The following is a 24,554-nucleotide window of genomic DNA, read 5'->3' as shown; positions in this document are numbered from 1 at the left end:
TTATATGGTATTTCCATATCCATAGGAATTCTTCTTTTCTTTCCATTCAATACTTATTCACATTAGGGGTCACTGATCTAAAGCAGGCTTAGAAGACCAACTGCGTTAGTGTATCATGAGGTGAAAGACTAAAGATTTGATCCATGGGTGGGCTATAAAACCCATTGGTTAAGGAAGTGAAAAAATAAATACACATAAAAAGATTTTATGAAGTATATAGTTCTAATCTGTAATGCATAAATATGAAAACCTACTTTACATTTGAATAGAAATTGTGGTGAAGCGCTGGAACACTGGAACAGGTTGCCCAGGGACATAGTGGCTGTCGAATCTCTGGAGGTGTTCATGGCCATATGGGACCCTGAGCAACCTGGTCTAGTGGAACGTGCCCCTGCCCATGGCAGGGGGATTGGAACTTGATGATCTTTGAGGTTCCTTCCAACCCAAGCCATTCTGTGGTTCTGTATAAATAGTCCTTACAGTTCCTATAGATCTGTCTAAATATAAGAAGTCCTGTGAGGTTTAGGGGAATTTGGTGTAATTGCCTTGTGTTCTCATAGCAGCGTAAGTGGAGCTTTCTACTGTCTATCCTGGCTGTGCCCTATTCTTCCCTTTTCTCCCACCCCCACCTGCATGGCCTCACTCCTTTTGCTTTTGTCCTACACTGGTGTGTAGCTTCTGGGCACCGTTCATTTGTTTATGGCAGTGGAGAAGAGCAGAAGAGCACTGGAGTTACTCTGTGGCGAGTTGAACATTGAAATAGCCCAGCTCAGCTGCATTGGCAGCTGTGGCAAGGGGAGGAGTCCTGACTTCGTGGCTGGGATGAGGCGAGAGTGTTGGGATCCTGACAGCAGAGAAACTGGCTTGAGCTAATATGGAGCTTCTTCACTTTAGCATTTTCTGTGGTGAGGTTTAAAACTGCCCATCTGCCTGTCCACTGAATCTTCAACACTAGGGTTGGAAATAAGTCAATACAGTGAAGTTCTGGACATGTAAGCAACTTATGACAGGGTGTCTTAATCTGTGTGTTAGTGTCATTAGTATATATTAATTAGATTATATACATTAATTTTTCATAGTAACTCCTATTCCATGGCAGATGCAGGGAACACAAGGTACTTCACACAAAGTAGGCTACTTGAGATTTGCTGCAATACAAGTGTGTATGCAGGAGCTGCTAATAAGGAAGAGGTGCCACACTATTTTCTAAATATTAATACTACTAAATTTCACATCCCATACTGCTCCTATATTTGCATCTTTAAATTTAATTAAGCTATTGTCCCCATTTCAGCTAGTAAAACTTAGGCACAGGCTGCTTTCCTCTCATAAATTCTGTATGCAATGGTATTTTACCAAATGTTAAAAGCTGTGCAGAATCTGAAAATGTGTTTTCATTGTCTTTAACCAAACCTGCAAAAATATCTGAAAAGTACTTTGAAGTTGAACATAAAATTTGTAAAAAAATCAGTCTTTGAAGCTCTGTTGTTCATAGAGTGGTTTTTTTTAACTACTTAGAATGAAAATACAGATAATAAATAATTGTTTCATCATAACTATTCAGTATTATTATATTTTTCAGCTGCCTTTCTGTCTGCAAAAGATTGAAAGTTGATAACGGTACATTCTAGACCAGCTGTTTTCTAGCTGTAGTGTTCAACTTCTGTGGATGTATTGGTGGACGCATTTGGACCATTATTAATGAAACATTAATATTTTTTTTTAATCCATTATGGTGCTCTTGTGTTTATCTTGCAATGCCATGAGAATGCATTCAGTTTGGTAAAAATGCTTGTGTGCCTGGATGGGGTGGCCCTTAATCTGTTCATCTTGGGGACCAAGTACAGGGAATGCTTGTATTTTTTCTCTCCCTCCCTCTAGCTTGCATTAGTACATGGCTTGTGCATTCAAGGCTAAAAGAAAAAAAAAAAAAAGTAATTTCTGAAATTCTGGCAACCTTGTGAAAGCACTTTGCCTTTGTTTTGAAGTAAAGCAATCCTATTAAGATAAAATAGAGAGAAAAACATATGGAGATATGGAGAAAAATATAGGAGAGCAAGTAGTATCTAGTTTCTTAGGCATGTGTGCTGTATCCCAAACTGTACTGAATCTCAACATGCACATGAGCTCACTCTTGTTGTGTGGGGAAAACAAGTTGTTCTGTTCCCCACAGTGTTCTGTGGGGGAAACAACTTGAGTGGCAAATGCCCTTCAAAGGCAGTGAGAGTGCAAAGGGGCCACGTGAGCGCAGGTCAGCCAGCAGGCTGTAAGGAGCTGGGAATGGTCAAACTTGTAGCACACTGTTTCTAGTGGGACAATGGACTTGTTCTTTTGAGCATGTTCTGCTCAGCTCTCCATTTTCCTGAAACTTTTAGGAGCTTTGTAAATCTGAAATCTCCAGCTCTCTAAAGCTTGCTGTTGGGAGGAACGATTGGTGGAAACTGTTTGCTTAAGCCTTATTTCCTCAGGTAACTAAAAATGGTTTCAGTAAGAGTTTTAATTGCCAGCTGTGTGGTAGAGGGAGAATACATTTTTAAAAAAACCCTGATGCACAGGAACTGCCACCTGAACATGAGGAAGGATTTCTTCACTGTGCAGGTGCTTCACACTGGAGCAGATTGCCTGGAGAGGTTATGGAGTATCCATCACTGGAGGTACTCAAGTACTGACATGACAATCCTGTGCCATGTGCTTTAGGATGACCCTGCTTGAGCAGGGAGGTTAGACCAGATGACCCACTCTAAATCGTAGATTCTACAAAACATAATTTAATGAATACAGGATGTGAATTGTTCCAGCCTTTAAAAATGGAATTCATAATTATACGTCTTAATCAGCTTCTTATGTGCTTGTCCATATTTAGTTCCATCTTAAAATGTTGTAAAATATTTTTAGTAAACCAGAAGATTATTTCTGTACTGCAGAAGCATGGTCAGTGTTGCTTAACATAGCTTTTTATGCAGCTGAGTTTGAAGTCTAATCTTTTTGTTGGAGACATAAAATGAGTAACTTTCATAGTACCTGTGGGTATTTCTTAGAGTAATCAAAATCCAAGCCTTCAAACTTGTTCAGTGGAGTACAAACAAAAAGCATGACTTGATCCATTTTCGTGGATAGGGTTACAATACCACTTACTCCTGTTTGGTTTGGTGCCTGGAGAAGTATGTGTAGTTTGGAGGTCTTCCCATTCAGCCTTCCCTTTCATATGTCTTCCTATTTCTTTTTTTAGGCAAAAAAATAATTGAACTTACAATGCAAAATCTATATAGATTTCCTCCTATAGAATGACTTGAATTCCAGATTCCTGTCCATTGAAAGACACACTTTCATTCATTTAATAGCCTTTAAAAATATTTGTAGTATTATACTAATAAAAGCATTTTCCAGTGGTCTCCAACTATTCTGAAATTAATCAGATTTTTGTTGTAGCATTCTGAAAAATATATGCTGGTGTCCTGAATCAAGTTTAAATCCCCAGTCATTGTTAAACCAGCTTATAAAGCTTATAAAGTCCACATGAAAATAGTCTGCTTACTTAGCAGTGAGAACTTCTGATTGTGATTTCGTTGAGGGGTTGTAGTCTACCTGCTCAAACAAGTTTTGCATAAAAAGGTTGGGCTCTGTATGCACTCTATGTGTTAATTCTGAAAGTTTATTTTGATAATTCACTCATAATTGTTCAATCACATTTAGTAAGTAAGAGACAGTTGAAGAAACTAAGACTTACCATCCTAGTAGCTGTATTCCTCTTTGTTGGAGTGAGTAGGCACCACGAGCAGATGTGGAATAGCTTCTCTATGGGGAAGCCATTTACTAGGTACTAATTACAGATGGGTTTAACATTTTTGCAATAAGTAGAATTGATCATTAAAACTGTGGATATTCTTAGTATTAGTGCAAATCTTATCCTGCTTTCTTTCTTGCTTAATATCTAATACTGTCATTTTGACAGCTATTCTTATATGATCATACATTGAGGAAGTGTTTGTTAAATTTGGTACTTCTCAGTTTCATTTCATGTGAAGGAGAGAGATAGGAGGACACAAACATTAAAGAAATGCCATATTCCAAACTGCAAGATTAGATTTCTTTTTAACTATTTGGCTTCTGTTTGAAGAACCAAACAAGTAATAAAAATGTAAGGCATTTTAAGCCTTGTTCTACTCAGTTTTTATATGAATCTCCAGGAAGAGGACTTCCCATCAGGAAAAGATCTAAAAATCAAGGTGAATATTTTTATCTGATATTGAAAAACACTGAAAAAAACCTGATCTCTTTACATCAGAGCTACCATGCTAATTTTTAAATAATTTTGATTTTAAGCTTGTCCTGATGTGAATTACTTCATAGAATACCTATGTAGCTCAGCATAATTATGGCACAGAATTATTTTTATGGTTTGTGCATGCATACACACTCTCCCTCTCTTCATACAGTGAAGATTACCTAGAGCAAACGTCTCTTGCAACTTTAAGGCAAAAGTTTGAGCTTTTGCTTTACTTTGTAAGATAAGTTCATCCAATTTTTATAAAATTTTTTTTTAATTTTTTATTTTTTTTTTTTTTAGTGTAGGGCTTGTGTTACTGATCTTGGAACAAACAACTCAGTGTATTTCCAAGAAAAATACATCTGTGGACTTGGCTGTTGACACTAATTGTGAAAACACCAAAGCATTCCATAAGGGAGAGGATAGAATGTATCAAAAATTTTGTGTGGAGCATGATGAATGCTCCATAAATTCATGTTACAAGGGAGCTGTAGCAATAATAATAATTGAATGACTTTTTGAAGTTATGTATCTGTATTGCTATGAATGGATGTGGAGATCAGTAACACTGATATCAAGAATTGTCCTCTGTCACTTCCACTTTCACGTTCTGTGTACATTGTGTCAAGAAGTAAAATGGAATTGAAAGGAGAAAAGTAGATATGAATCTACATACTTTATATTAATATGTCCTTTTCTTTGGAAAGTAAACTTATCTTCATACCCACAAAATAAATAATTCCTAGTATGAAGGAAGAAAAGATTTACATTGCCTTGAATGTAATTTAGTCTTACTAAGTATCTTGAGTCACAAGCTAAACCCCTTGTATTTCACAATTTTGGGGAAAGTGAAATCACCACCCTTGGGAGGTTAAGACGTTTAGTTTTGTTTGCAAAATGCTGTTTGTTTTTTCAGTAGTGTTCAGGGCTGTGGTCAGTACTTGGCCAATGCAAATAAAACCACCTCATCCTACACACACAGCCTCAAACACACAGCCTACAAAATCACTTGAAACAGGCCACGATCGAGGCACTGAGAATAGGATGTGGAAGAGGAGGACTTGACTGCTTCTTTTAAGAGTGCATTCTGCCCGAGTGCAATGCCTGATTTGTATTTGTTTATTTATTTATTTTTCTGTTTGCTTATCTTAGCAATAGTTTAGTGTGATATGGAATAGAGGGAGGGGGGGATTTCAGTAGCTTTTATCACAGGCAGCTTTTTGTCGAAGATGATCTGGTTATGATTTCTTTGGCTGGCTTGCCACAGTAATTTCTAAAGGCTACTTATCGTATGTACTGTTTTATTAGCATACTTGGTATGCTAATCTCTCCAGAGATGACCTCTTTTGACCATTTGAAATAAGGAGTTTTAAAAATCATTTCTTTTATGCAACTCCTTAATCTGAATGAGAGTGATGGACAAAATTGAACACTTGATTGTTTGAACATAAATTAAGCTACTCTTATAAGCAGTTATTAGCCTTTATTTTAGCTGTTTATTGAAAGCAGCTTTGAAAAGTATTTGAAAACTTTGAAAAGTATTGCTGTTCAGTTTTGGGAGGCTGCAGAGAAGTACATTCTCAAGAAATGATTTTTTGTTAATGATTGTAAAGATTAGGAAAGCAAAATGAGCTGTTTCTTTAATAAATGCAGAATGTCATTATCATCTGGTGTCAAAGAATAAAACAGGATCATTCTTTTAAGTCTTAATGACTTTATCCTAATGCCCAGTAACGGAGTAGGTTTTAATGTTTAGATAGGATAACTTAAAAGGAAAAAAAATTAAATCTTCAGGTACTTCTCATTACTATGAGAAAAATATATGTATAAAAAGGCTTATGATTGTTGTGTAAGACTGTATTCATGTACAATACCAGTGCTAAGCAAAGTTTTCAGATCAGTCTTTTAAGGATTTGCTTGTTTTCCAATGCTCTCTGTACAGATAACCCAGTATTTTATTTTTTGTCAAGTTGGTGTAGGACTTTGTTTCACTCTGCTGTTCTTAATACAATTTGATCTCTTAGCTTCTACTTGGGATTGTGATATGTTGTTCCTTTTCCCTCTTAATAGCTTCACAATTTTTTTTCGGTGTGGGGGATAGTGGCTTAGCCACTTCACCTACCGGTTTCCTCTGAACCTGCATGTCTCTTGTCAGATCCAATGGACTTGTGCACCTTCAGGTTCTTTGGTGGTCCTGATACAGTGGATAGTTCTTTATTCTCCCAGTCCCTACCTTTGTCTGCTGTGACTTGGGCAGTGTGATTGGAACTTTTGCTGGTGAAGAGCAGGGCAGAAAAGTGGCTGAGTGCCTCAGCATTCTCCATATCCCAGGTAACTAGGTCACTCTTTTCCTTCTGGAGAGGGCCCACTTTTTCTATAGTATTTCTTTACTCTCAACATATCCAAAGAAACTTTTCTTGTTGCCCTTGGCATTGCTGGCCAGATTATTCTATTAGGGCACTAGTTTTCCTCATTCAATCCATGGTTGTTCATATGGTATTTCTGCCAAGCTACTTGTCCTTGTTTCAGTACTCTGTAGGCTTATTGTAGGCTTATTTTTTGAGTGAGTTTGAGTTTGTCCATAAACTACTTTTCATCTATGCACGTCTCCTGGCAAATCTGCCCAGCTTCCTCTCTGTTGGGATGCATCTCTTCTGAACTTGGAAGATGTGATCCTTGAATATTAATAAGCTTTCTTGAACCCCTCTTCTCTTCCGGGCTATATCCTAGTCTAAGGAAGAGACCGAAGATCCCTGAAGAGGACAAAATCTGCTTTCCTGAAGTCCAAGGCAGTGAGCTTTCTGTCCACTCTCCTTACTTACCTAAGGATCTCAAACTCCTCCGTGGAGTCACTGTAGCCAAGGCTGTTCTTGAGCTTCATACTTCCCACCAGCCTCTCCTTGTTGGTGAGAGCAAGGTCCACCAGCCCCTTTTTGTTGGCTCCTCCAGCACTTGCAGAATGAAGTTATGATCAATGCATTCCAGGAACTTCCTGCGCTGCTTATACCCTGTTGTGTTAACCCTCCAACAGATACTGGGGTAGTTGAAGTCCTCTGTGAGGACCTGGACTTGTGAATTGTTAGGACACTCCTGTCTGTCCATTGAGAGCCTTATCTGCACAGTCTTACAGGTGAAGCAGACCCCCTGTAATGACACCTGTCCCTGCCCTCCTTTTAATCCTGATCCATAAGTTCTCAGTCAGCTCCTCATCCATCCCCAGGTAGAGCTCCATGCTGGTTACTGATCTGGAAGGTGATACCCCCTGCTTTCTGCCTTGCCTATCATTCTTGAAGACCCTGTATCTTTCCATTTCAACACTCCAGTCATAGAAGCCATCCTACCTCATCTCTCTGATGCCTTCTTGGCAACTGTAGTTCAAAGGCCTCTTCACCAGCTTAGTAAATCTGTGTCCAACAGATACTCTTCCCCTTCTCTGATAGATAAACCTCAGCAGTTCCCCAGCAGACTAGGTTTTTCAAAGTGAGGACCATGATCTCAGTAGCCAAACCTCTGTGTGTGACACTGTCCTGTAACCATTTATTGATTCTCCAGATTCGACTGGCCGTTTCAAACCCTTCCCTTTAACTGAGAAGATTGATGTGAAAACTGCCTGTGTTCCAAAGTGCTTTATCACTGCTCTGTAATCCTTGGTATTCAGTTTGCTCCTGGCTGTATGACTGGTACCTGCATGAAATAATAGCAGCAGGTAATTGTCACTGGACAGGATCTTTTTGCATACTGTGACACTCAAATGACTGATAGCCATCAGGTAAGCCTTATGTTTCAAACAGCCCTTTGCAGTATTTGTATGTTGATACTGGTGTCATAGCAAACTGCATGATCTCAGGATTAATTTTTTTAGTCATTATTATATAAAAAACAGAGTAGGATAAGGTCTTTAAGTCATTGTCCCTCACAATCAAAACTCCAAAGCAACTTCGACTGCAGCTGCACTGTTGGCAGAAAAAGAAGTCTATTTCAGTTGCTGTTCTGACGACTATTCCTGTGTGTCATGGCAGTAAAATAGACGTGGATCTAATTCTGACCTGGACCAGAGGATGCTTGTGCAGTCCCAGAGCTGCAGCAATGTTACAGGACAGATTCACTGCCTGACAGAGGGCAACAACCTCTTGAGCTGCTTTCTTGTCTTTATTCCGTCAGATCCATGGGGTGACCTGTAGGGCAAGAAGAGTATTTGGGTCCCTACTGTAGAGATCTCAAACTCCTTCAATGCAGGAGGAAAATCTCTCTTGATGCTTAGTAATATTCACAGGTGGAAGGCTATTTTTTTAAATTTTTTTTTAATTACTAAAATATGAGGAGGAAATGCTTCTTCCCTCCAATGCTGCTGGGAAGTCTGCAGCCTATCTCAGCTAGGGCCAGCCTGTCGCACTATTGTAAAGCTGAAAGTGTGTCTGTCTGTCTCTTTCTCTCCACCTCCCCCTTCTCCCCTGCTCCCTTTTCCTTTCTCTCCTAGTCACACACTGCCTGAGAAATACACTACTGTTGCTTTATAGATTTGGTACAACTCTGTAACTCTTGTTGTTTTAGTCTTTTATGGTAGGCAGTATAGGTAATGTGCATATCTACCTATACAGGATTGTACTAATTAAAGAAATAAGGGGCATTACTGAGCTTGATGTCCTGATGCTTTATAAAGGCAGTTTCTTACTTTCTTTATTTTTTGTTTCTCATCTGTTAGTTATATCTATTTTTTTTCTTCTTAAGCTTAAAATAACTTTTAGAAAAATCTATTTTTTATAGTAGTGGATGTAGCAGATGTTCTCTGTCTATAAACAAAAGTTCTGGGGATTTTTCAGATGTAAGATTCAACAAGATTTACATATTTTTATTTTACTTTCTTTCCTCCTCTATCTCTCTGTAGAAGAACATCAACCACAAGATTGAAAGCATGGAGGGCAAAGAAGGTAAAAGAGAGTGTATTGCAGAGTAGTGATTAAGGTTTCTTTGCTCTCAGTATTTCTCCTGTACTGTAAAATTTTGTCGTGGCTACATCTTTCAGTCCACTCTGGAAATTACGTCTTTCAGACATAGTGTAAGGTTTCAGTATGTTTTTTAAATCTGTTTTTCAAGAAATTGTGGCCAAATTCAAATATTTGAGGTGAGGTGAAACAGGTCAGAAGCAGAACACTCAGGGATATCATTCCAAGCCCTGTCAGTTACATCTTAGTAATTTTAGGAGAGAAGCCAACAGACCAAGGAGGACTGAGATTTTTATGAGATGTTTTGGTTTAGTGATAAAGGCAGTTAGCCTAATCTCATTCCTGTTCCCCATTTGAGCAAGGAAGTTAAATTGAAGGGGTAAGTCCCTCTTGTTTCACTTGAGTTACCTGTTTTCTTCCACTTTACCTATTTGTGTGCTTGCCATCAAGTTCCACTCTTGTCCAGTAATTTTATAACATTTTAATGAACTTTACAACTAATATCAATATTTCTTTATATGAATGAGAATGGCAAAAGTTTCATGTTCAGGGCTGTATGTAGCATTTGAATGTTTCTAAGAGGAATGTGTTCAGGTGAATTTTCCAGTCAGTGAAGTATTTGAAAATAATAATACTAGCTTGTTCAGTTGCTGAAAATGTGGAAATTTTTGGTCATTTTTCCTAAGTATATGAGTTCATCTTCTCATTTTCATGAAGAATTTAAATTATTTCAATCATAAATTACCTTATGTATGCTTCCTTTGCCTTTTATTTTAACAGCCTTTTAAAGGAATATTCTGATTAACCTTTAAGGCCAACACTTGTGAAGTAAACTTGAGTGTAAAAAAGGTCCATAAATACTATAAAAAATGTTTTTATTGATCATTAGCCTAAGCCATATAAATTTAGATGGGTGTTTATTTAAGAGTTTTGAGGAGCAACATTATACAATACTGTGGTGAGAAAGAATAGTTTCAGTCAGGAGGCTGTTGTCTGTGCAGCCTTCTGTCTCCCTTTTTGGGATAACAGCAATGTGAGCAGTGAAGGAATCAGAGAATTATGAAAGCACCAGGGATAATTTCATGAGTTTCATGACTAAACATTCAGAAACCATCCTAGAGCATGACTTATTTTTCTGTTTTTATAGTCCCTATGATGGCAGATGAGCCATTTCCTTTACTTTGGAAAAGTGGTCATAAATTTTCTAGCCATCCTGTGTGTGGACTTTAAGCTCACTTTGCTAAAGAGTCAGGCATTCAGAGATAGAAATAAATGAGGCCATTTGAAAACCAGTATATTGTGTGAAACTAAGGACTTTAAAATGAAATGCTGAGGAGTTTGGAACTTAAATATTCAAGACTATGATGTTTCAGTGTTAAAAAAAAGCTCTCTACAGTTTCCCATTTACATGAAACCCTCTCTACAGCTACTTGTGGAAGTTTTATTGTAAGTGTTAATGAATTTCTCATGTGGTGGTGTTGAGCGTGGCAGATGAAGTCAGGAGGAAGTTAATAATTCAGGAAAGGTTTTTAGTGATGTGCAGTAAATAAGGCACAGGCTAATCAAATGATGAGTACAGGAAAAAGAACACTGATTAACTGACAGTTAAGCTCTTTGTTTTAACCTGAGTACGGTAGAGTCCTGATTAAAATATGTGGTGATGTAGTTAAAGGTTGTTTTCTAATGCATGTATGTAAGTAGGTTAATTATGATTGCCCATGGAACACTTTGTCTGCTACACTACCCCACTTCAGAGGGTTATGCAGAGTAGACAATATTACTGTGCTGTTTACCACTTAAAACTTCCTAGGTTTAAATCAATTATCTTTATAGATTACTTTTTAGTATCAATTATATGGATACAATAATCTTCTCAGGGTTGAAGTTACCTTCAGTTTGGTCTTTTCTTCCTTTGGCATAGATTTTTCCATTTCAGTCAAAGTTAGAACTGCTGGCATTGCTTCTCCAGTGGGTGTTGTTTGCTGAGACCATTTCTTTGTGATTTAGTTACCAGCTTCAACTTCAGTTCTTCTCCAGTCATTATTTGCTCTATCACCGCTCTCATTTGTGATTTATCCCTTGTCATGGCTGACTTCTGACTTTTACCTTTCTTGAGTCCTGATTCCAGAATCTGTCTAGGTCCAGTTCGAGTGTCTTGTACTTGTGTGGTGGTCTCTTCTGTGTCTGTGAAAAAGATGCCTTATTTTAGGTTCTAACTGGCACTCTAATACTAAAGCAGCATGCTCCACAAATTTATTTAAGTACCTCTGTGTAGACAGATGTATTGAGAGAATTTATCCTTGTCCTTGTTGAATGAATATACATGAGGAAGGTTTTCAAAGGTCTCTTGCTTGTTTTTGTCCATTTGGATGGGTTTGTACAAGAGCAGTAATACGAGGTACAAAGTGATACTCAGGCCTCCTACCGTATTTCAATAACAATTTGGACGTATGAGGTACAGCTAATATTTTTTTAAAGGTAGTGACATAGAATATTCTGCTCTAACCTTGCTTTAGAAATATTACAGTCATTTCTTCAGAAATTTCCCCAAATTTCCTAGTCAACTTTACAAGAAGGTCAACTTAATTTTAGCAAATACTTTAGCAGCTGGAAACAGGAACTTGTAAGGGCAGATAATGGGCAAAACAGGGCTTCTGGTGTTGTCAGTACTGTGTCTCAGATTGGTGCAGGGCTCTTTTTAATGTTGCTTTAAAATACTCACAAGTATAATTTGTTGTACAGTAATAGGATAATTGTATACCATTAAAATTACACTATTTTCAGTCTTAATGTGGAGGACTACGGTGCTTAAAAGTTGGAATTTCAGACATATATTAGGCTTAATTTAAATTTTAAGCATAGCTTTTTGTTTCTCTGTAGGATTGTTGCCTCAGTATTCACTAACTGGAGCTGTTTTGAGTTACAGGCAAGTACAAAAATGTAGATTGTAAAATGCTCAAATTTGAGATTATTAAGGATTTTTATTTGCAATAACATGTCTGTGTCAAAACTAATTTTGGCAGTGTTTCTTTAGACATTCGAAACTGGTTACACCCATCTTTTGGCTGCATAATACAGGATCTTAGTTCTTAGGAGTGAAGGATATTTATACAGATGATGCAGCCAATTTCCCTGTTGCTGCATCATCTGTTTCAAATGACTTATTACCCGCATATTCATTCCGACACGCTAGTTACTGCCTTTTGAAAGTTGTAGTCCTTCACCATAAAATGCTGTTTCTTCTGCAGACAGAGATATTTTGCAGCTGCCATAGATGTCTCAGCCACTGACTTGCAGGTATCTGGAATGAAGCTTTGAATGATAAAGTCTTGATGAAATGTTTGCTAGTTTGGTTAAAGACTCCAACACAATGCTGCCATTTTAAGAAATACTAATAAAACCAAATGCTTCAATAAAACATTTAAAATTCTTTTTTTTCTAGGGTAGAAATATTTTTGGTAAATACTTTGTCTGAAAAGTATAGTCTGTATTATACTTTTACCAGGTCCATCTGGGATGATATCCTGTCATGGATGAAGAAAGGCTAGGTAAAGAAGAGGTTTTGGGGTAGGACAGTGAAACCTCACTGGAGCATCCTTCCAGCCCCTTAAAATGCACAGTGCATCCACTTCCTGATCTGTAAGTGGTGTCAGTGCATGTAACAGGATTGATAATAACCATTCATAAAAGAAAAAAATTGCTTTTTGAACCCTGTGTAACCTTTTAGTATCCATAACATTTCATTGCAAGAATTATCATGACCTAAATTTACACTCTGTAAAGAGCCATTTCCTGTGATGATTTTGCACCTGTCATATAGTAATTTAATTTGGTATCTCCTAGGGAGTGAAGTGTCTTTCATCCTTGTACTGTTCAGAAGTACAGCCAGAGTACTTGAGACAGCAGTGTATTCAAAATATTGCAAGCTTTCATGAAGTTTCTGGGGTTCAATGTAAGTGTCCACATACTGACTATACTACTAATAAGTGTGCAGTTCCATATCCAGTTTTTAATGCACTTTTTTTGTTGTGATATTAAGCAACTATTGCTGCTGGATCCTGTTTTTAGCCAGTTTTGCTATGCAGATTCCAGCATAGTCCTGATCAAAGGCATTGGTTTATTCTATAGAATACTTTAAAATAAAATATGTATCTAGGTTGATGGTTTCTTGCAGTTGAGACAGCAACTGTTTCAAAAGAACAACATTATTAAGTTTGATAGAACTGGTGATGGACATTTAACTACAAACGAGCCGCCAAGCTGTGTGGCAGCGATTCCTTTGTATAATACATTTTTAAAAATTATTTCAGGTAGCTTAATTTAATCTGTTTGTTGTCAGGCTTTATCATTTGCAGGAAGTTTGGAGTGTTGGTTTTTTTCCTGACCTACTTGTCTGTTTTGTAAATAAAAATAGTTTTCCTCTTTTACAGTCAGGGTTCCTGTGTAAACTACAACCTGGTTCTTACTAAGAAATTTTTCCAATTTTCTAATTTTTTCTATATAATTTTGGATATATTTCATATATATATATATATATATATATAATTCATTTCATATGAATTTCCAATTGGAGCAGGAAGGCCAAATGGTGCAAATGTAATTTTGATAAACAGATGGGATATTTTAAAAGGCAGTAAAATATAAACAGAATGAGGAGCTTTGATACTGATCAGCATGCTTGCTGTCAAACATCCAGTTAATTTACTTGTTAAAGGCTTTAATGTGGGCTGGCCGTTTGTGACACTTCCTTTTTCTCTCTTAAAGGGAACTGAAAAATGTCATTTGATTGACCCAGTTTATCTTGTAATTTTAAACTAGATTAAATTTAAAATAAAAATATTAATTTCCTTCAAAGGTGCTGAATAATCCATTTTAATTATTAAAACACATATTTAAGTAACTACATCACTTTAAATTTTATTTCAGCAAGTTCTTACTGTAGATGTCATGATGTATTTTTAAATCTTTTTAGTTTCTAGGAAAAAATATATTAGAGATGCTATATTCTGTTGAGTCAGATAACATTAAGTGGACATACTTTCACTTGAATGTGTTGTGATACAGCTGTGGAAAGATAATTCTATTGTAAGTATTGCTATAGAATACTGCTGCAAAACATATTTACTTCTTTATTCAGTAGCTCTTTAGCACATGAAGTCATTCTAAATTCCTCCATGTGAATTGCATTACATTTTTTAAACAATTGAGAGCTCTGCTGGTACATACTACCACTGAAATGGGATGCTTTTGACTAGCTCTTCTGTAAAAATCTTCTTTGTCATGTCACATGCAGTTTTGACTTCAACTTTGTTATCTTTATATGTTTAGTGATTTGTGGTGTCTCCTTGATTGTAGTTTGTCTGATGGCATAGTGCTTGCATTGTCATTTTATTCAGTGTTTCCATGTTAGCTCTCCTTCAGAGGACCTCACTGAATTCTTGGTATTATTCAAGAGTATGCTCTGGTCCACTACAGACTTATGTCTACTAACAGTACTTACAGTACATTTGCTAACCTTGCAGAAATTCACTAATTGACATATAAATAGAAGAGAAGAGAAAAGAAATGCCTGCTATTTGGTACAGAGGGAAAAGTTGGCTGGTTGTTTTTGATTTTCTTCAGCTTCTCTTTTAATGAATACAGTGCAGTTGTGAATTAATGAAATAATTGCTTTGGCTTGCATTTTCTTTAAGAGAGATTTGGAATTCTCATAAAGCTTTTTTCAACTGTTAGCCATTGAATTCCTCTGCAGAGAAATTTAGTCATATTTTTGTTTGATTTCAAGTCATATTATGTGAAGAAGTTTTCTATGAATTATTTTATCCAGTTTTATGATACTTTAAATAGCTATGGGTTTTTTTCTTCTGTTTTATGGAATATGTTGTACCTTTTATTGATAAAGGTAAAGTTCTGTAGGAATACTTATTTTGGATTTAATACTTACAGATAACGTTTAATTTTTTCATTTTGCTCTGCTTTGTTTGCAATATTAAATGCACACTGTTAAATTTCCAATATACATGTTTTATCATGAAAAGCCAAGATTAAATAAGAAGCAAAAGTTCCATTAATTTATAGCTCCTTTGATTTGGTGCTGTACAGCTTGACTTGAGCTTAAAATCAGACAAGGTAATTCTTTTTCACAGGAAAATGTAATGACAGTTCGAATTACTTGCCATATTTTGTGAATGTTTGCTACATTGTTTATTTGTTGGTTGTGATAGTGAAGCATTATTGTACTAATTATCTTGATAATAAGTGGCCAAATGCTAAAAGCTTTCTGACAACTTGACAACTTTGGCATTAGCTAGCTGTTTGTTCCTTTTGCAGGTTACCAGTTAAATCTGCCTGGTTGCATGAGGAATAGCCCAAGAGTATGTAAATCTGACGCCTGTCGCTTCCTGTGGTTGTTGGATTCAGTACATGCTATTGAGAATGCTGTATTTTCAGAGGCTTTTTGTATTCTGCTCACAGTGTTGGCTGAGCAGAAACTGTAGCTAAAAATAACTAAAAAGAATTTCTCTGTCTCTCTTTCTTTCTCACTGCAGGATGACGTAGCTTTGCCAAGGATTTATCAGCTAAGCAGAAAATGAGCTTAACATCCTGGTTTTTGGTGAGCAGTGGAGGCACCCGACATAGGCTGCCACGAGAAATGATTTTTGTTGGAAGAGATGACTGTGAGCTGATGTTACAGGTAATTCCTTCCATGTGCAGCTCCTCACATTGTGAACTTAATGCACCAGCTTCATGCATTCCTTTTGAAAAATAAATTCCCCAGATGCTGGGAGAGCAATAGTTTTGAAGAATCTTTTGTGTCCTTAGGGAAAAAAAAAATAGTTTAAATGTATTGCTGTCAATCATGCAGTTACTGCTTAAGTACAGAGAATCACATTTTCTTAGTATAAGTCAAATGCAGAATGCAAGGATAGAAGATGAAATAAATTTTGTATTTATAACAGTATATGATACAGTAAAGTAAGTAGACTGTGTTCCATAAAATGTGATAATGTTAAGAGAGCTAGATGCTTTTGAAAGGAGCCTTCTTTTTTTGGCAGCTTGTAATCTAATTTAGTCACATGATTTGATGTAACTCTCTCCCCATGCCCTGATTGTGTTGTACAAAGGAAAATGAAATTAGTAGACAAGAGTATTTCTCTATCTTTGAGGAAGTTGAATGACTCAGTTTCAGTAGAATTGAAAATATACAAGTCAAAATAGCTCCATCCTTCAGTAACTTCCTCAACTTTGAGGATCACTCTGTGGACTCTTAGATGTGTGTAGCTGTGTGGTTATGTAGCCATATTGCATGCACTTTGCCCTGTCAAAGCTGTAGTCCTCTGAGCTGTTTTTTCTCTTTTTTTTTTTTTTTAATGACTAATGGTAGTATTTTGGGAGTTTCTTTCTAAATTTTTGGGCATTTACTGTAGAGCTGTTAAGAAGATTGAACTTCAAAACTAATATTCTAAACCCTTCCTACCATTCAGTAAAATGTTTTGGAGTTTTTGTTCCCAAAAGTTGTATATGCAGCCATTATTGGCCAAATTAGAATCTTACTTGCAAATGAAGTGCTTAGAGATGCAATCCTGCATTTATTACTCAGAATGTAGTATCTCTAGTAAACTACATTTGGCTCTCAGTCTCAGAAGGCATTCGGATACTTTATTGATGATGTTAGAAAGCAGTTGAAAATACTCTTTAATTTCTCTTTAACAGCAGATGGAATGATGCCTTGGTAATTTATGTGGGAAGTGTTTGAAAAACCCCAAACAACATGCACACAGATGAAACAACAGCAAAAGAAAAGCTATCAAAAAGCCCCACCACACTGGTTCCTGCCCAGTAGGTTATAATCCAAAAATGCTTTTATTTTACTAGTAACTTGTTTTAGAGGACTGTTTTCTGTAAATATGGGAGTGTCTTCTTTCTTCTCTGCTATGCCATCCATAGTAGGTCAGTCCTTAAAGTGAAGCATTTATTCTTTTTGTTACAAAACTTCACCTTCAAAGGCAGCTGCCTCTTTGATTAATGCTGTGAATAGATATGACATATATACAAACATTATTTGTTGTGTATTTAGTTCAGAGTTAGTGAACAACATCAAGGGGCCTTGTGATTTTCAAGAATATTCTTTTTAGCATGCTGCTATGTTAGGTCTACATGCCAGCATGACTGTAATACCACATAGTGCTGCAGGGGGAGGAACCCACCAGTAGAGAAGCTAATAATGTGTTCTTGTTCTATATGTATAGCTCTTTGTGCAAGACCTTCCTTTCCACTCTTGACAACTTAGTTGTTCTCTCACTGCAAAGCATGTGGACAATGCATGATAAGAAAGCAGAACTTAATGCTTTTATTCATAATTGCTTGACAAAAAACACGTTATAAAGGCCTTAATGAAAAGAATTTTGACTATTTTTCATGCTTGATAGACCTCAGATCTCTACCTAACACTCTTGTTCTAAGAGGTTTTGTTTGCACCTGGGAATACAGATTTTCCTTTTTTTGTAAATATGTTCAAACATAATGTGAAGTCGTCCTGTTTAGTTAGCTGCTCTATTGCATCAGCCTGTTTGTGGATACATACTGCATTTTCCCCTTTTTTCACCTTTATGGTTAGAAATTTTTTTGAATCTTGACAACTGGGAGTGTGCACAAAATGTGAAGAGGGAACACAGCCAGGACAGCTGACCCAAACTGACTCTGTGACATAAAATGTGTTATGCTTGGCAATGAAAACTGAGGGAGGGGCTTTTGGGAAGATACCCACTGCTCAAAGGCTATCTGGGCATTGGGCTGCTTGTGGGAGGTGGGAAGTGATTGCCTTCTCATCACTTGATTTGTTTTACTTCTTCTTCCTTCTTCCTCTTTGCTGCTGAAACTTGACCCATGAGTTCTTTCCTTTTGCTCTTCCTGTTCTATCCCACATCCCGCTGGGGCAGTGGAGGGTGAGTGAGCAGCACTGTGTGGCGTTTAGCTGCCAGCCAGGCAGTATTACAAGAAGGAATTTTAAAAGCCCTTAAGCTTGAATGGAAGGCTGCAATAACAAAGCCAAAGGAAAAAAGGCATTCAAAAGACTTGCACAGTCTTTGCACCTGTAAAGATCAGCTGAAATTAATAAAAAGTCTAATTTTATGCAAGTAATCTGAACCTGAGGAGAACTACAATCTTCTGCAGAATTTCAAGTGTGTCTGTAAAAGGCACAGACTTGAGTAATCAATCTTAGCATTTCAGATGATGCGGCACAGTATCATAAAGCTTTGAGGATCTTTTCATGTCCTTTATGGTTTAACTTATTTTTAATAGGATGTAGCACATAAAAATAATTAAATAATTTTTTACTAATACAGTATGTATTTAAATAACAACATTGAGATTTTTTTTCAATAGCTTAGGTAAAAATCGGGTAAGTCTTGGTACGGTGGTTCCACTTGAGTGCGGAAAAATGTAATCAGCGCTTGATATTGTAGGCTCAGCAGAAGGTGCACATCAATGAATTTCATTGTATTGAGATTGCTTTCACTTGGAAGGTTACTAAGTTAATAGAACATGAACCGTGTTCCTGTGTCTTCATCTGCCATTAAAAACGCTTAACTGATGTACTATATTAGTGCAGTTTATATTGGCAGGAAACTTGTTCATTTGTCTGTCTCTTCCTTATTCTCCACTTTGACCTGGCCCCTCCCATTATACCCCTCAAAAATGAAGAGCAAAATAAAAAGTCTAAAAATAAAACAGTAAGTATAAGCTAAAGAACACTGATCTCACTTCTTTGGGGAGAAAGCAAAGCAGTCATAAGATTAAGTGGAAAGGAAAAATCAGAAAGTAAATTGAAAATAAGGAAAATAATAGTAGCAAGGCTCAAGAAATGGAGGAGATGTGAGGTGATATCTATGGGATTGCAATAAGAGAAAACCTTTCCTTAGGAGTACTAGCTGTGTGTGCTGATGCCTTGAACTGGCAGTGCCCTTGGTAGGGCAGGACTCGTAGAACTGACAGACCACATATGCTGGTACACAGAAGTCACGGAACTCTCAGACGGAAGTGTACCATTCTCTGTGCAATACAGTCCTGAAAAATGACTTGTGTAGCAAGGATAGAAGATGCAAACCTGAAATTAGGAAGAATGCTGGTGGAAGGAATTTGCTACTATGCAGTCATGTTGTGACAGTGCACTAGCAAAATTACTGGCAAACATAAGGTTGAGTGTGGGCTGATGGAGAAGATGAGCTGTGGTCTCCATTCCCTTGGGAACTCTTGAAGATGTCCAGGTGCTGACCATATGCATGCATGAAGGAGACACACCCAGCCCCACCTCCCTTGCTTGCCATCAGCACCTCAGGCTGCAAACACTTGGCAGGAGTGAGTGCTGAAAGAGGGGTTTGGCTGTTAGGGAACTGCTGTTCTTGGATGAAATAGTAGCAAGGATTGTTTCTCATCTGTGTGGTGACGTTTGGATGTGAAATAAAGAATTCATTAAATAAATAAATGGATACTGAAGTGCTTAAAGAAGGACTGAGAAAGTCAGAACTGATGAATAGTGATTCAGGAACTGCTCAGACATTTAGCGAAGAGCTATAGCTAATTGGTTCAGGAAATTGAGATCAAGGAGAAACACTTTGAATGCTTGTCTACTGTGGTAATTATCCCAGATGCGTGACTGGAAATGGTGTGTTTTGAGAGAGAGCAGCAACACCCCAAAATCATTGTCATGTTTTGAAAGATAATGTAATTACTGGGGGAGAGAGAGAGAGTAAGAAATAAAGTGGAGTTGATGATACTAGATTAAACATCAGTGATACTAGAGTGGACTGAAAAAAACCAAACTTTTGGGTAAGATATATGTGGATCTGACTTAGCATATTTAAGGAAGCATTAAGAAAATATTTATTTTTTATAATTTTAAGATTCTGCTATGGGGTACCTTGAGTTGGGTTAGAGATTGTCTTTTTCATATGTGGAACTTTTTTATATAATTCTCTTTTTATATAATTTGAATAAATGTGCAATTAGAAAATAATCACACTGCTCTAAGAAATACCCATAACCGCTTCATGTGGTTTTCAAATACCTTATTTTATTTAATATATTTTAGTCACGGAGTGTGGACAAGCAACATGCTGTACTCAACTATGATGCCTCTACAGATGAGCACTTGGTGAAGGATTTGGGCAGCTTGAATGGGGTAAGTTAACATCAGAAAAAGATAGTTCCCCATTGTGTTCTGTATCTTTGTTTTGGGATTTCTTCAAGCCATTATTAATTGTACATGAATACCTTTTTGATGCAAGACTGGAAGTGGGGGAACATTCAAAAGGAAAGTGTAGCCTTTGCAGGGGTTTTCCACTGCATATTTTTTAAAGTGCTGTGATGAATTCCAGTAATAAGAGGGCCTTTGCAGTAGGAAAAGCTCAGAACATAATTATGCAATAACCATGTTGTATGAAAATCTATTTAACTGATAATATATTTGCATTTAGGTTTTCAGAATAATTTTTATTAAAATCTCTATGAATAATTTGTGTCAAGGAATTGCAAACTAATACAGAAAAAATCCAAAGTTATTGGAAAAGTAGTTTCTTATGACATTTTATGTTCTAAGGCTTTTCTAGGAATTGCATATTCAGAAATCTAGCTAAGCATCACTTTTATAAAAGTTTTTTATATTATACCAAATTATTAAAAACATAGTAACTTTGTCATAATGTTACTGTATGAATTGTGTATTTGCACTAGTTATGGTTGCTATTTTATAGCTTTAAATGTTTGGCTATGTACATATGTACAGAATAAATATGTAAATATGTACAGAATAAAATCATGAGTTCATCTGTGACTGCTTATGTGAATAATACTTAAAAAGCTACTGATAGTGAATAGTTTTGTCAAGTGCTTAAATAAATAGAAGATGAAGAAGAACTTCCAAGTTACTGCCTTTTGATCTTGAAGTGCATTTTCGAAATAAAACTGTCACTGTCGCTATTAGCTTTTCTGTATTTTAAGGTAACTAACTCATCCTTCCAAAGAATGGGTTTCAACTCCACTTGAAACCACTAAATGGCTATATCCTTTGAACAGCTGTAGACATACAAGGACTTTGGTCCTTAAATATTTAATATACCTCTGTATTTTCAAAGTCGGTGTGCTGTTTCAAGGCAGTGATGAAAAATAAGTTCAGCACATAGAATTTTTTTGCTGAGACATTTGATTTTATTCCCTAGCTCTGTAACTCCTACAGTCAGTGGGAAAACCTTCAGATTTTCCTTCCCTTGTCACAAAACTGGAATTTAATAGAAATATATATTAAAAGGCCTTCATTCAACTCCTTTTTTGCCTCTGATAAAGAGCTTTCAGTGACTTGCTTCACTTGATCTAATTAATTCTCAGGTTTGAGGTGAAGCTTCAGTTGCTTTAGAGCTGTTTACTCAGAGACATCAAAGGAACTCTTTTCTTCCCACTGTTTTGGGACAAGGAATATTAAGTCTCAGGAGTTCAGTCCTTGCTCTTTGTCTTCACAATGTTTTCCTTACTATCACTTTCCCACTGTGCTTTTCTTCCATACATCTGGTTGCCTGGTTTCAGGTTAATGGAGAAAACACATTATGATTGTAATGCCATACTTAATTGTGTGGCAGAACAATGCCTCAGTACCATATGGTGAACTAGGTAATAATTCTTCTAGTCTAGCCTCTGTTTCCACTGAGAACACCACTCCCTAGCAACCAAGTGCCTCTTCTAGTGCTTCAGCAGCTTCTTCCCTTTCTTATTTTGCATACTTCGTCAAAAGATTTGTTTTGCATCTCTCCAGTTGGTCCCATCTCTTTTGAGAACAGATACATACTTCTGGTATGCAAAGCTACTGGTGTAATGCACTTCAACCACTCAAGGTCAGAGTTTAAGGGGAGATGGCTAATTCCAATACTTTGGTTTTGAGTTATGAGTGTTATAATCTCACAAGCTGAACTGTAATTGCACCTGATGCCCTAATGCCTGAATATTCTTATATATATGGTTGATTTACGCTCAGTTCAGTGAAAAGGTTACAGGAGTCTTTTTCCTGGACTTCTAAATCTAGAAGTCTTTATCCCAGACATCTAGATTTGGGAAAAAAAATCAAAACTAAATTTTAATCAGTTTTACATGAAGTAAAATTTTATTTCTGATAGTCTGTTGTGACTCATTCTGGACAGTCCTATTTTTCTTTTTTTTTTTCCCTATACAAAAAAAATGAAGGCATTTCTTTTTTCTGAAGTAAACATGTGCAGTTGCTAGTATGTAATTATTATTTCCCTAGTATCAGTAGAATTCAACTTTCTCCTTTGACTCGTGAAGTCAAAAACATACCACAAGATGTATTAATAATCTATGGCTTTGTTGAACAACGTTCTTCTCAGGGATATTTACAGGATTGCAAAGTCCTTTCACACTGATATTTCAGGACTGGGTTGTGAAAAGTGTAGCAAACTTTATGAAGGCTTAAAGACAGTTGACTCTCACTATTTGAAGAATAAACTTTAGAAATCATGTGAATGGAATGATCTAAAGGGGCAAAGGATTCCTTATTTACATAGTAAGTGGCTTTTTCAAGTTAGCTTTGTCTTGCATCCCAAAGCATGTGATGAGATTTTAAAGCCCCAGTTGCAAAGTAACTAAAACTTGGTTGTTTTATGCTGTCACTTTAGTCATGAACATGAGGCTGTCAGTAGACTGCACGCACAGCCTTTGGAGCTGTCTGCATTGTGTATGCTGTGCATGCACATGAATTTCAGAACTCTGACTTGGGAAGAAAAATGTGTACATTCATATATACATACATGTCTGCAAAGTGGCCTGAATTCTGTTGGTTCAGTAGAATTCAGAGGGCTTTGAGGATAGTCTTCACAGAGGTTTTTGCCCTGGACTCTCAAAATGTTAAAGGGAAACAAATTTGAGTTTCATGCTTACAAACCTGTAAATAGTTGTTTTATTCTTATTTCCCATGGAAGGTACTTTCTACAAAGCAGATAAACAATTTTTTTAAATAATGAAATAAACATTATTTTTCTTTAGGAAAAGAAAATTAAATAGAAGATCCTCTTACTATTATGGGGAAGGAGATTGTTTCTCTCTAACCACAGTTCATTTAATACTAGACTCATGAGCAACACTATCATTTGAATATTCAGATTTTTGACTTATTTAATTATTCAAGTTTTTCCAACTTCAGGGCACTTATAAAATGGCATATTTCAACTGTTTCTTTCTTTAGAAACATGTACATGTTGTAGAAGTTTTAAGTTAGAAGTAGGATGATCCTGTAGGGCTGCAATATACTGAATTCTTACCACTGATTTTTGGTGTTACTCAAATGCACTAACTTGGTCCATGTTTTCCTGAAGTCCTTTGACAATGGTTAGAAATAAGCTGCCTCAGAACTCTCATATCTAATGCTAAATGCTGTACAAATATGCTGATAAATCAATTCTGGCGGTTAACTTGGATTGAAAAAGCAAGTTACAAGAAAAATAGAAAATGGAGGTGCTAATTCAAGGGAACATTAATCAACAATCCATGAATATTGCTAACAAGATTAAATATGCAAGGAATTTTTCGAGGCCAGTGTGCAACTTGGTTAACAACTGGTGTTTAACCTTCCTTTTTTTCTTTACCTTCCTGTTCATTAAACAGCTAGCAATTTGAGCTTATAGTTTCCTTGTGAATCACCAGTAGAAAATTCGTGGTACTGAAGACTTTCTTACAAAGTTATTTAAATTATTTAATTTTATTGTTTTGGAATTTAATGGTATTTCTTTCTGTCCTCATTTGTTTCTGCAGACATTTGTGAATGATGTGAGGATTCCAGAACAGACATACATCACTTTGAAGTTAGAAGATAAATTGAGATTTGGATATGATATCCTTGTCATAAAAATACAGTGTTGGGACACACTTGTCTTGTTAGAAGTATGGTTGTGTTAAGTGTTCTCATTGCTGCAAAAATGCCTATATTAGCAAAAATCTCAGGGTTTAGGATATTCTACCTTGGTCTGAAGTACTGATAAAGTACATTTCGTTGTCTCTCACTGCAAGAAACCTTAACATCCACTTACAATTTAGAACGTAATGTGTATCTTTTGTGTTACTCAAAAGTACTACTTTTCTCTGAGGCAAATACACAAATATTTGTATCATATGCAGTTGTACACCAGCAGATTATATTACAGTTAATTACTCAGCAAACAACTGAATGAAAAAAAAATTACTTGCATTAGTAAAACACCAAGGTATCTACTCAATGTTCTGTTTACAAATAGTAAATAAATTCATTTGCTTTGATGAGTATGATAGTGCACAATATCCTAACAGTG

The 24,554-nt window shown here is 36.4% G+C and overlaps 1 protein-coding gene across 9 annotated transcripts in view; it reads left to right on the top strand.

Annotated features, from left to right (window-relative positions):
- CEP170 (centrosomal protein 170) overlaps window positions 1–24,554 on the top strand; it is a 96,061-nt gene that overhangs the window by 9,211 nt on the left and 62,296 nt on the right. For 8 of the 9 annotated variants that reach the window (XM_088052475.1, XM_088052474.1, XM_088052473.1 and 5 more), the window contains exons 2-4: window positions 15,759–15,904; window positions 20,303–20,392; window positions 24,022–24,103. In XM_088052475.1, the coding sequence (XP_087908601.1) occupies window positions 15,800–15,904; window positions 20,303–20,392; window positions 24,022–24,103 (277 nt within the window). In that variant the 5' untranslated portion in view covers window positions 15,759–15,799. Of the gene's footprint in view, window positions 1–13,053; window positions 13,163–15,758; window positions 15,905–20,302; window positions 20,393–24,021; window positions 24,104–24,554 lie in introns of those variants that run through there. The other variant, XM_088052470.1, reaches the window with a different exon arrangement.

The sequence above is a fragment of the Pseudopodoces humilis genome, chromosome 3, assembly GCF_049639895.1.
Source record: "Pseudopodoces humilis isolate 2021_Gansu_Grassland_sample_001 chromosome 3, ASM4963989v1, whole genome shotgun sequence".
In the NCBI taxonomy this organism is placed as follows: Eukaryota; Metazoa; Chordata; class Aves; order Passeriformes; family Paridae; genus Pseudopodoces; species Pseudopodoces humilis.
The sequence above is the reverse complement of the archived record's forward strand: the minus strand, read 5'-3'. Positions and strand labels throughout refer to the sequence as shown.